The following is a 12,500-nucleotide window of genomic DNA, read 5'->3' as shown; positions in this document are numbered from 1 at the left end:
GGCAGCGCTGAGTAGCTCGCTCAGCGGGTCGTTCTTCTTCGCCTCCTCCTCCCTCTTCTTCTGGTCTGAAACGTCCCAGCGAGACCTCTTCCCAGGCTCTGGAGGGTTTGGAGGAGCTGAGGAGGAGGAGGAGGAGGAGGAGGAGGAGGAGGAGGAGCAGTGAGCACAGAGCTGAATGAATATGCAGACTAGAACATATGTCCACAGGAATCATTGAAACCAGGAGGGTACTCTGTGAGCGTACCTGATGAGTCTCTGCTCTCAGTCACAGTCAGGAAGTTAAACACTGAGAACTTGTCTCTCTTCACCTTCGGCAGACCAACAACACCGGACCTGTTGGACCAGAACCAGAACCAGAACCATTATAGACTCAAGAACTTAAAGCATTATGTGAGATTGTGAATGATGTTCTGTCTCTATAATAATCAGTGTGTGTGTGTGTCTGTGTCTGTGTGTATGTCTGTTGTGTGTGTCTGTGTGTGTGTCTGTGTGTGTGTGTGTGTGTCTGTCTGTGTGTCTGTGTGTGTGTGTCTGTGTGTGTGTGTGTCTGTGTGTGTGCCTGTCTGTCTGTCTGTGTGTGTGTGTCTGTGTGTGTGTGTGTGTGTGTCTGTCTGTCTGTCTGTCTGTCTGTGTGTGTGTCTGTGTGTCTGTGTGTGTGTGTGTGTGTCTGTCTGTCTGTGTGTGTGTCTGTGTGTGTGTGTGTGTGTGTGTCTGTCTGTGTGTGTGTCTGTGTGTGTGTGTGGTACCCGGGGTAGGGGACGGGGATGTTGAACCTCTTGCAGAGCAGTTTGTCAGGATGCCATTCAAACGTTTCTCTGGTCAGTTTTCCAAACATCTTCATATTTACAGCGGCCTGTTTGTCGTCCACGTCGCCCTGACAACCAAACAACAACCAACAACAAACAGTGACTCAGATTGAAAACTGTACAACAAACACAACAAACACAAACATTTAGGTTAACTGAGACCAGCTGAGGGTCCAGAGGGACGTCCTACCTCCTGGTCGCGGCTGACCTCCACGCTGTCCTCGTCCTCCTGCTGTCTCGCGCTGGTGAAGCGGGAGGAGAGCGAGGAGGACGAGGGTCTGTACAGGATGGACGCTCGGACAAACTCGTCCCTCTCCCTGCTGCGCTCCCACTCCGTCACCGCCGGGTCCAGACTCTGCTCCAGGGCGTCTGACACACACAGGGAGGAGATTTACGTCTGACACCGACAGCGGACAGACTGCAGTGCATGCTGGGACATGTAGTCCTACCTTTGTCTCCCTGCTTCAGGCGGTTCAGGTACAGCTCATAGCGCGCCTGTTTGCTCGGGTTCTTCTCAAACGGTCTGAAGGTCTGTGAGGAAGTCTGCACGCCTTTCCACGCCGCCAGCGCATCCTGCTGGAGGCCGCAGGACGCCGAACCGCCCACGGCAGACCTCCCCGCCGGCTGCAAGGCATCGTGGGAGACCAAGAAGGTGGTTTTGGTGGAGGGCACGTTGGAGGAGCCGCGGAGGTTGAGCAGTCGCTGTCTGTCTTCTGGTCTCAACAGCTCCATCACTGAACTGGGACCTGATCCAGATCCAGGACCAAAACAGGAAGGAGGAACAGAAAGAAATCTGTCAGTATCTGATTGATTGATATCTGACTGATCGATATCTGACTGATCGATATCTGATTGATCGATATCTGACTGATCGATATCTGACTGATCGATATCTGATCGATATCTGACTGATCGATATCTGATAGATATCTGACTGATCGATATCTAATTGATCGATATCTGACTGATCGATATCTGATAGATCGATATCTGACTAATTGATATCTGACTGATTGATATCTGACTGATTGATATCTGATAGATCGATATCTGACTGATCGATATCTGACTGATTGATATCTGACTGATCGATATCTGACTGATTGATATCTGATTGATCGATATCTGATAGATATCTGATTGATCGATATCTGACTGATCGATATCTGATTGATATCTGACTGATCGATATCTGACTGATCGATATCTAATTGATCGATATCTGACTGATCGATATCTGATTGATCGATATCTGACTGATCGATATCTAATTGATCGATATCTGACTGATCGATATCTGATTGATCGATATCTGACTGATCGATATCTGATAGATCAATATCTGACTGATCGATATCTGACTGATTGATATCTGATTGATTGATATCTGATTGAAATCTGATTGATCGATATCTGATAGATATCTGATTGATTGATATCTGACTAATTGATATCTGACTGATTGATATCTGACTGATTGATATCTGATAGATCGATATCTGACTGGTTGATATCTGATTGATCGATATCTGACTTAGAGGTGGGCGATATATATCGTTTGCGATAATATCGTCATTGTTGTTTTGACGATGTGCAAATTTCCATTATCGAGTATTTAAATTACTTCGACAAAAACAATGAAACGCCCGCGGAAACTCCTCCCATCCATTAATACACGGAGCAGCAGCGCTCTCTACAGCATGGCAGGATTCAGTCACACAACTAGTGGGCCTACGTGATCACATGACGTGATCACGTGACCTCTCGCTAGCATCCTCCTTGCAACAGTTTAGCAGCGCGTTGTGATGGTAGAGAGAAAATGCAAACACCTCCAGTCCCTGAAGCTCCCGGTACTTCAGATGATTCAGTGCCGAGACGTGGGTCCTATGGGCTTCAGCGTTCAGAGCGCTAAGCGCCTTCAGCGGTAAAAAGATGTCAGCGGAGATGGTTTTTTTTTTTAGCGCAGCGCTCAGATCGCTTCAAGTTGAAGTCTGTTCAACTTTTAACACCGCTGGGCGCTCGGATAATGAGTTTATGAGCTCTCTCAGCGCTGTAAACGCGTTTGGTGGACACAAGTCCAGCTCAGACAATTCTAATCACATTTTAAAGGATATCGACTGATTATCGTTATCGCCAAAATCCCAAAAAATATTGAGATATTATTTTTTGCCCATATCGCCCACCCCTAATCTGACTGATTGATATCTGACTGATCGATATCTGACTGATCGATATCTGATAGATCGATATCTGACTGATTGATATCTGATTGATTGATATCTGATTGATATCTGATTGATCGATATCTGATAGATATCTGATTGATTGATATCTGACTAATTGATATCTGACTGATTGATATCTGACTGATCGATATCTGATAGATCGATATCTGATAGATCGATATCTGATAGATATCTGACTGATATCTGATAGATCGATATCTGATCAATGTGATTGATCAGTATAGATATCTGACGACCCCCCTGCACTCCACCTTGCAGGGCGTCCTCTCCCAGCAGTGTCCTCCTCCGGCCGGAGTCCAGCTGGTGGCGTCCTCCTTGTTGTGGCTCCTCCTCTTTGACCATGTGGCCCCTGGAGGCCCTCAGAGCCTCGGCCAGCGCGGGACTGACCCCGGAGAGAACCGAAACATCCACCGACGGACGGAAATGATGGACCGGACGATAGTCTCTGGGCAGATCGGGAGGAGGGAAGATCTACAGGCAGACAGAAGATGAAGATGATGAAGATGATGAAGAGTTTCACACAGTCGGAGGTTGAAGCCGTTTGAAGAGTCTTACTGTTTTTTCATCCGCTGGTTTTTGGGCCAGAGTGAATCCCTCCAGGATTTTACCGAGATACGAAGCATCTCTGCTTTTGTCTGTGAACAGGAAACAGACATTAAAGGTTCTGGATGTTTGATGTGTTCTGTTTTAGCTTCCTTTAGACTCACAGGGCTGATCTGGCTGGCTAACATTAGCTGAGGTTGCAGTTACACTCAGTGTGCTGTGTGCTGTGTTTGAGTTACGTTACTACGACGTGTTCTAGTCTTCACAGGTTAGCTGGCTAACTTTATCTCCGAGAGCCTACGGACTCTGGCTACAGTTCGCTGACGGGCCACTGGAGGCGCTGTTGGGCTGGATTATGGACGCTACCTCTCTTCTTGGTGTACTGCTGCGGAGCCGTCCAGCCGTACAGACCGTCTCCGGGCTCCTCTCCTCCCAGCACAGTGTCGTATCTGGACATGGAGTCTCTGTGGTAAACCTCTTCATCATCATCATCCTCCATCGCCCCCACCCCGAACGCCTGCAGGTCAAAGGTCACCGGTACAGTTACAACGTGGAGCTTTCAGTGTATTAATTAGACGATCCAGACTGTAGCGGTCCCACCTGTCCGGCCACGCCTCCTCTCCGCGAGCCTCGCTGAGCGCCTCCGAACAGTCGACTCCTCGCCTCGGACTGCGGCCTGAACAGGTCGATGTGTTCTGGAGCTCCTCGGCCCAGCAGCGCCATTCCCGGGTCCAGACCGCGGTACCCCAGACCCTGAACCCCCACCTTCGGGGTGAAGTCCACCGGAGTCTCGTCCTTCGGGGCGAAGGTCACGTCCTCTGGGGCAAACTCTTCATCATCATCCTGATCCTGTCGGTCAGAGAGAGGAAGGGACACGAACATTAATGCTGGAGCAGCTTTAAAGTTTTATTGTGTGTTTGTACAAACGTTGGATTTTACTTTTATTCATTCTGAACGTAGAACGACAGAATATCAGCTGATCACAAAAACACACATCAAACCTCTGGGTACACCTCCTGTTTGTCTCTCGTCGATATCACAGTAACCTGAATATCTTTGGGTTTGAGGATGTTAGTCGGCAGTTTAACTGTGAGGAACATTTTATCCTATTTTTAGACAAACCAAATATCTGAATATAGTAATAATAATAATTAATGATTAGTTACAGCTCTGTATCACAGCTTAAAGGGAAATGTCATACTTTTCAACCTGGACCTTATTTCCCATGTTCCCAAGTAACTGTAGTCTCACTCACCTCTGAGTCCTCTGATCCAGCAGGGGGCAGCACACAGCCGTAAACTCTGCTACCTCCATCTGTGAGGAGGACAAAGACGAGGCCATAAAGCAGAATGACAGGACACAGCATGAAGTTTACATACAGAGAGGAGACAGCAGAACACCAAATTAGCATCAATAAATGACAACAAATCATAATTTTTACTTCATAATAAAGCTGAACGGACTGAGTCAGAGTCATGTTTTGTTGTATTTTGATGATACAGATTTTATTCCACCATTAAAACTAACAGAGACCATCGTACCGGTCTGCTGTCGGCGAGCTTTCCTCTTCACACGAGGTCCGACACCCTGGCCCTCCTTCCAGCCCATCCTCCTCAGCAGCTCCACCCCGATGGACAACCTGAGAGACAAAACCAGCACACCTCAGAACAAACTCACCCTCCTGAGATAACAGTGTCTGTTGGTGGGCTGTTAGCAAGCCGTTGGCGGGTTGTTGGCGGGTTATTAATGGGTTGTTGGCGGGTTGTTGTCGGTTATTAATGGGTTGTTGGCGGGTTATTAATGGGTTGTTGGCGGGTTATTGTCGGTTATTAATGGGTTGTTGGCGGGTTATTAATGGGTTGTTGGCGGGTTATTAATGGGTTGTTGGCGGGTTATTGTCGGTTATTAATGGGTTGTTGGCGGGTTATTAATGGGTTGTTGGCGGGTTATTAATGGGTTGTTGGCGGGTTATTGTCGGTTATTAATGGGTTGTTGGCGGGTTATTAATGGGTTGTTGGCGGGTTGTTGGGTTATTAATGGGTTGTTGGCGGGTTATTGACGGGTTGTTGGCGGGTTATTGACGGGTTGTTGGCGAGCTGTTGGCGGGTTATTGGCGAGCTGTTGGCGGGATGTTACCGGGCTGTTACCTGGCAGGTGCAATCAGCTCCTCCAGCAGAGTGTCTCCGGGGATCAGCGCCGCCTGAGCGTTGACGGCTCTCGCCTTCTCTCTGATCTCGTCTCTGCGCCCGGACGAGAACTCCTGACTGGTGGTGATCTCTTTGGGAGCGATGCCGTGCTCGCCAAAGTCCTGACACACAAAAACAACAATAACATCAACAATAATAACAAAAACAACACATCCATCCACGATTCATTTCAGCAGTTTGGTTTCTACCTCCTCGTCCATGAAATCTTCGGGTCTGACATGATGTTTCTCAGCTTTCTGTTGCCGTGACGACACAAAGGTTGACGGCGCCCAGCCTAAAATCACAACAACACAAGAAACAACAAACTGACTTTTTGCATCGGTAAATAAATGTGATTTTGCTTCTGTCCCCTTTGAATGAAGTTATGATGTTACAATGACCTGTGAGGTAAAATTAGTGTTTTATCTATGGAGTCTGGTGGAGATCCATCCATAGCTACAGCCATAGTGTGGCGTCTATCTTCTCATCTAACTCAGTGAATTAAGGATTTATTTCAACCAAACCGAGTTGGTCAGTTTGGTGAGTTTTATTTAGTTTCTGTCCACTTTGAGATGTGTTTTATGATATTCTGTGAGGTAAAATGACTGTATTAGTCTATGGAGTGTGGTTGGCTGTAGTCCCCATTATTTTGGTCTGAGATGCTCTAATGTGTAACTTTCCAGGAGTCGCAGTCTGAATAAACACTGAATTAATCCAAGGGTTGGACCACCACTGATCCGGATCCTGGACCCCCGGTCCCCTTTGCAGCAGCACTGACCTTCTTTAGTCCCGACTGTGTTGAAATAACCGGCTGAAAACCCTCCGGTGAACGCTCCGTGGAACCTCTGATATCGTCCCTTCTCGTCCTTCACCGTCTGCTCGTGGAGCGGGACGGGCTTCTTCAGCGGCTCGTCTGCAACACACACACACACACACACACACACACACACACACACACACACACACACACACACACACAAACCAGTTTGTGAAGTTTGGATTAACTTTATTAGAAACAATAAATTAACATTTTAAGAGTCAGAACTGTTTACTGTTGTTGTTGTTGTTGTTGTTGTGTAAACACAATAGAACAGAGTTACTGATTATTAAATCATCCATATTTCTTCACTATATCTGAGCCTTTATTAGCATACAGTGTGTAACAACTACAGGTTATTAACTGATTGTTTAAACACAACAATGTGACATTATCAATGATCGTATCAGCTAATTATTGATTATACCGGCTGAAAATTTAAATCTATATCCGTCAGATAAACGCAGCAGAAGTAAAAGTACTTCTGATCCTCCTTTCTACAGACCTCAAACACACCACAGCTGAAACAGACACTGTAAACAAGTGGATAAAGAACATTTCCACGCAACCAAACTCAATACAGAAATCTTACATATTTAGTTCCCTCGTTTACTGGCAGAGGTTGAGGTAATCAGGATTATATACGAATATATTATTATATTATATATATTATTATATATATATATAGCACATCTACTACAACAGAAAGTGTTACTGCCTCCGTCTTCATCCACAACTTTACTTTACTACAGAAAACTGACACTAAAAAACACATAAATAAAGTTAAAGGTTAAGAAGCAGATTTTTTTAGAAAGTTTGAACTTTTGAATTAAATTATTTGCTGGTTTGAGAATCATTATCAGCCGAACCAACAAACGGACGGTTATGATTTATAAAATATATTAACTGACATTCACAGAGTCCGTTCACTCAGCCGGTAACACGACGTTATAAAACGGGCCGATATTTGAATGGAGTCTGGTGTACAACGCGGGGAGCTAGCTGGAGCTAGCTGCTCGTTAGCTTAGCGGGCTAAAGTTCCCGCGGGAAGCTTCGTGGCTCAAATGAAACCACCGGGAAGTGTTAAAGTGCTACCGGACAGATTAATGAGGGGGTTTCACCAACTCTACCTTCCTCCAGAGGCTCCAGCGGAGTCCCGTAACTCACAAAGTCCTCGTCGCTGTCACTGTCGGACGCCATGTTTGTACTATAACTACGGGAGGCGCAGAGGGACAAACGTAGCGGCTGAACACTTCTTAACCTCAGGATTTATTTATCTATTCGTTTTTAAAATTTAATTTAAATCAATGTTATTACATCTATAATAATAATAATAATATTAATACAAATATATATATATAAGCAATAAGTTAAATCCCTGAATACAGTAGAACAGGAGCCAGAGCCTTCAGTTACCTCCTCTCCTGTGGAACCAGCTTCCTGTCTGTCTGTCTGTCTGTCTGTCTCTCTCTCTCTCTCTGCCTCTCTCTCTCTCACCCCAACTGGTCGAGACAGACGATCACCCACCTAGAGCCGGAGGATCTGTCCTAGGTTTCTGCCTTTTAACAGGCAGTGTTTTCCTTGCCCTTGTCTCCAAGGTCTTGCTCATGGTGGTACTGTTGGGTCTCTGTAAATAATGTTAAAGAGTTCGGTCTAGACCTGCTCTATTTGAAAAGTGTCCTGAGATAACTTCTGTTATGAATTGGCGCTATACAAATAAAACTGAATTGAATTGAATTAATAAACAGGAGTAAGGAAATATCAGAAATATAGTCTTACAGTTTTTCTCAGTCGCTTTGGTGCATTTCTCACATCACTATTAACATTTGCACAACAGTTAGTTCAACCTCCACAACATTTAGTCTTTTGTGCACATCGTAGTAGCAGTTTCTCATTCCTTCCAATAAACTGCAAATGCTTTTGAACATGCATCAATTGCTTTCAGACAACTCTCTGCTGTTTTATAACATTATCATTTGCTTATGTCATGTCAGTCAAAATTAACTATACTTGTGAATGCTGAATAGTCAACAACAATGAAAAATTCTCTCAGGTGAACCTCAGCTTTCACTGATGAGAAGGGGTGTGTGAAGCATTAGTTGCAACCAATGATAAGTCACTTCTCTACAATCATTCAGAGCTGAGTCCCATAAACCCCCACTTCACAAGCATATACGAACCAAGCAGGACATAGTGTGTACCATTTCTACAATACTGTGACACAGAAATGGAAGGTCAGCCTCGTGGAAGAGAGGTGAGGGTGCGGGGAGGAAGGGGAAGGGGACAAAACAGGGGAAGAGGAAGAAGAGGCCAAGTACATATGCGGATTCCTAATGAAATCAGGGCTACAATTGTGGATCACGTTGTTAATCACGGCCTCACAATGGCTGAGGTTGGTCGAAGGGTGCAGCCAAATGTTGGGAGAACCACTGTAAATTCAATGATTCAAACATTTCGTCGGGAGAACAGGTGTGTATAAACGGACAGTAATTCAGCACCAAACAATCTGCACTGTGCTACTGTCATTGTGTCATACATGAAGCTTGCAGTGGGACAAGAACTTGTCACTTTTTACATTTTACATTTAGACTTACAGCTTTAGTGCATCACAGATTTAGTGTATTGCAACCTTGCAGAGGTGGAAGAGGGCCCCTTTTTACTCCGCAACAAGAGGAAGCCATTTGTGCAATGGTGATTGCAAACAATGCCATAAGGCTGAGAGAGATACAAAGTGCTGTTATAGAGGATGACAACATCTTTGGGAATATTGAATCTGTTTCAATCGCTACAGTTGACAGAGTGCTCAGGAGAAATGAAATGCGCATGAAACAATTGTACAATGTGCCATTTACACGGAACAGCGACAGAGTGAAGGAGATCCGTCACCAGTATGTACAGGTAAAACATGTATGTGTTCTATGCATACTCTAATGTTCAGTGCTGTTAACTGTTTACTTTGTGTAAATGCACTACACTTACATGACAGTTCTATACAGTGTATTCACAGTGCATACTGTACAATATGTTGTCCAAAATGCATTATGTTACACAGGAAAAGTTGTTATAGTTTTTCTCGCTCCCTCTTCTGTAATAAAGCGTGTACTGGAGCTGGAGGCCAGGGAACCGCTGCACACATTCATATACCTTGATGAGGCGGGTTTCAGTCTGGCAAAAGATAGAAGACGTGGAAGGAATCGCATTGGACAGAGAGCAACCATTGATGTCCCAGGCCAACGAGGAGGGAATATTACTATGTGTGCAGCCGTCTCAGAAAACGGCGTCTTCACCCATATCCCCCGGCTTGGTCCATACAACACTCAACATCTGCTGACTTTTTTAGACACTCTTTACAGGGACATAATCCCTGAGAATGAGAGGGGTCTAACTGGAGACCATCTGAATAAGCATGTTGTTGTTTGGGATAATGTGAGTTTTCACCACTCAGATGTCATCAGTGGTTTGCAGCACACGATAGGATGCTGGTGGAATATCTCCCTCCCTACTCACCATTCCTAAATCCAATAGAGGAATTTTTCTCTTCCTGGAGGTGGAAGGTATATGACCGGCATCCACATACCCAAATGGCCCTGCTAGTGGCCATGGATGCAGCATGTAATGACATCACAGCAGAGTCCTGCAGAGGGTGGATTCGCCACTCGAGGAGATACTTTCCTCGCTGCATTGCAAGAGATGATATTCGCCGTGATGTAGATGACACTATGTGGCCAGACAGAGAGGAACGTCTGGATGTGCATGAATGATTTACAGTACTATGTATGTTGTATGTTCAGTTCCAATATGTACTGCAATATTGTTTACAGTTATGCACAGCTCTACCCAAAGGGAGTTTATGTTTGTTGTAAATAAGGGTGTATTTTTTCTTTTGCACAATGCTGTGAACAAATTAGAATTGCAAAGAGCATATGCAGTAAAAATGTGAAGCATACATATTCAGTGTCTTGTACTCAGTTACTTTCAGTTATTTTCAGGTAGTGTCACCAAGATCTGATTTTTTTGCATTGGAAAACATTTACAGAGTAAACTGTCATAATGAGAACGGAAAAAAACAATTTAAAAATTTTTTAAAAAAAAACGGGGAAAAATTATTTTAAAAAAAAAAAAAATTAATAAAAAAAAAAAAAAATTTTAAAAAAAAAAAAAAACAATTTAAAAAAAAAAAAAATTTTAAAATTAAAAAAAAAGTTTTGGAATTAAAAAAAATTTTTATAAAAAAAAAAAAAAATAAAAAAAAAAAAAAAAAAAAAAAAAAAAAAAAAAAAAAAAAAAAAAAAAAAAAAAAAAAAAAAAAAAAAAAAAAAAAAAAAAAAAAAAAAAAAAAAAAAAAAAAAAAAAAAAAAAAAAAAAAAAAAAAAAAAAAAAAAAAAAAAAAAAAAAAAAAAAAAAAAAAAAAAAAAAAAAAAAAAAAAAAAAAAAAAAAAAAAAAAAAAAAAAAAAAAAAAAAAAAAAAAAAAAAAAAAAAAAAAAAAAAAAAAAAAAAAAAAAAAAAAAAAAAAAAAAAAAAAAAAAAAAAAAAAAAAAAAAAAAAAAAAAAAAAAAAAAAAAAAAAAAAAAAAAAAAAAAAAAAAAAAAAAAAAAAAAAAAAAAAAAAAAAAAAAAAAAAAAAAAAAAAAAAAAAAAAAAAAAAAAAAAAAAAAAAAAAAAAAGATCAGCTAGAAATTGACATTCAGAAGAGAGCACAACTTCTTACCACCAATCCAGCCCCAGACACACCCTCCACTCAAAACCCCCCAAAACCAAAGAGCTGACCCCAAAAAAAAGCCCCCTTTTCAATTTGTAATTAAGCCAACCCCCCCCCTCAGACACACACAACACACACACACACACACACACACACACAGAGTATAGTGGTAACTAAAATAGATTGGAATGTTATCTTGCCCTTAAAAGAGATTATAAAAGAGGAGAAAATCTCCCTCCTTTCAAAGAAAAAAAAAAAAAAAAAAAACAAATAAAAAAAAAAAACACCAAAAAAAAAAAAAAACCAAAAAAAAAAAAAAAAAAAAAAAAAAAAAAAAAAAAAAAAAAACATAATGTGGTTATATCTTTGATTTAGTTGTATTTGAGATGTTCTCTAAATGCTTTGGTAATATAGAAACATTTATTTAAGTTGTTGGTTCCAAATATTGTTTTAAAAAAACTTTCATGCCAATAAAGCCCATTTTGAATTTGAATTTGAATTTGAATTTGATAGATAGATAGATAGATAGATAGATAGATAGATAGATAGATAGATAGATAGATAGATAGATAGATAGATAGATAGATAGACGTTACCTGTTACAGCGAATCATTTATTACTTCTGTTCGATATCTTCAGAAGAATTTTAAATCCCTACTGTGTTTATAACATTACTTTTATATTGTTATTGTTGACTTTCAGGAACCAGCAAACACATTTTACAGACAGACAGACAGACAGACAGACAGGCAGGCAGGCAGGCAGGCAGGCAGGCAGACAGACAGACAGACAGACAGACAGGCAGGCAGGCAGGCAGGCAGGCAGGCAGACAGACAGGCAGGCAGGCAGGCAGGCAGACAGACAGACAGACAGACAGACAGACAGACAGACAGGCAGGCAGGCAGGCAGGCAGGCAGGCAGACAGACAGACAGACAGACAGACCTACAGGCAGAAGAGCTGTTTAATGTGGACTGCAGCCTCAGAGGAGCGGAGGTGTCGACTATCCGATGTCCGTCCAAAGCCAGCAGCAGTTTATCATTTGTTTGCTCTGAACCTGAAATCTGTGGATCCCCTCAGCGAGCTACGAGAGCTCACGCTGCTCCACACAAACCAAAAGCCTGACTCAGCAGAAAGCCCAGGTTCTGTTCAGACCCCCTCGACTCCACAGAAAACACAACACCTCCCCGCTCGCTGTAACTCGA

General features: G+C 42.5%; 1 protein-coding gene and 1 long non-coding RNA gene across 3 annotated transcripts in view; one reads left to right on the top strand and one right to left on the bottom strand.

Moving 5' to 3' along the window:
* The window catches only part of gpatch1 (G patch domain containing 1), a 12,249-nt gene extending 4,409 nt beyond the window's left edge, over positions 1–7,840 (bottom strand). For both annotated transcript variants that reach the window (XM_051379677.1, XM_051379678.1), the window contains exons 1-15: positions 7,729–7,840; positions 6,560–6,694; positions 5,991–6,076; positions 5,743–5,903; positions 5,137–5,234; positions 4,851–4,909; positions 4,196–4,444; positions 3,962–4,112; positions 3,608–3,687; positions 3,304–3,523; positions 1,256–1,552; positions 997–1,175; positions 747–874; positions 245–333; positions 1–116 (exon numbers count right to left, since the gene is read on the bottom strand). The exon at positions 1–116 is cut by the window's left edge and continues 111 nt beyond it. In XM_051379677.1, the coding sequence (XP_051235637.1) occupies positions 1–116; positions 245–333; positions 747–874; positions 997–1,175; positions 1,256–1,552; positions 3,304–3,523; positions 3,608–3,687; positions 3,962–4,112; positions 4,196–4,444; positions 4,851–4,909; positions 5,137–5,234; positions 5,743–5,903; positions 5,991–6,076; positions 6,560–6,694; positions 7,729–7,798 (2,118 nt within the window). In that variant the 5' untranslated portion in view covers positions 7,799–7,840. The remainder of the gene's footprint in view (positions 117–244; positions 334–746; positions 875–996; positions 1,176–1,255; positions 1,553–3,303; positions 3,524–3,607; positions 3,688–3,961; positions 4,113–4,195; positions 4,445–4,850; positions 4,910–5,136; positions 5,235–5,742; positions 5,904–5,990; positions 6,077–6,559; positions 6,695–7,728) is intronic.
* A 274-nt stretch (positions 7,841–8,114) lies between these two features.
* The window catches only part of LOC127351778 (uncharacterized), a 33,255-nt gene continuing 28,869 nt past the window's right edge, over positions 8,115–12,500 (top strand). Inside the window, exon 1 of the long non-coding RNA XR_007880946.1 lies at positions 8,115–8,149. This is a non-coding gene — a long non-coding RNA (uncharacterized LOC127351778). The remainder of the gene's footprint in view (positions 8,150–12,500) is intronic.

The sequence above is a fragment of the Dicentrarchus labrax genome, unplaced genomic scaffold (genome assembly GCF_905237075.1).
Source record: "Dicentrarchus labrax unplaced genomic scaffold, dlabrax2021, whole genome shotgun sequence".
NCBI classification, from domain to species: Eukaryota; Metazoa; Chordata; class Actinopteri; family Moronidae; genus Dicentrarchus; species Dicentrarchus labrax.
This window is presented reverse-complemented; position numbering and strand designations above follow the sequence as displayed.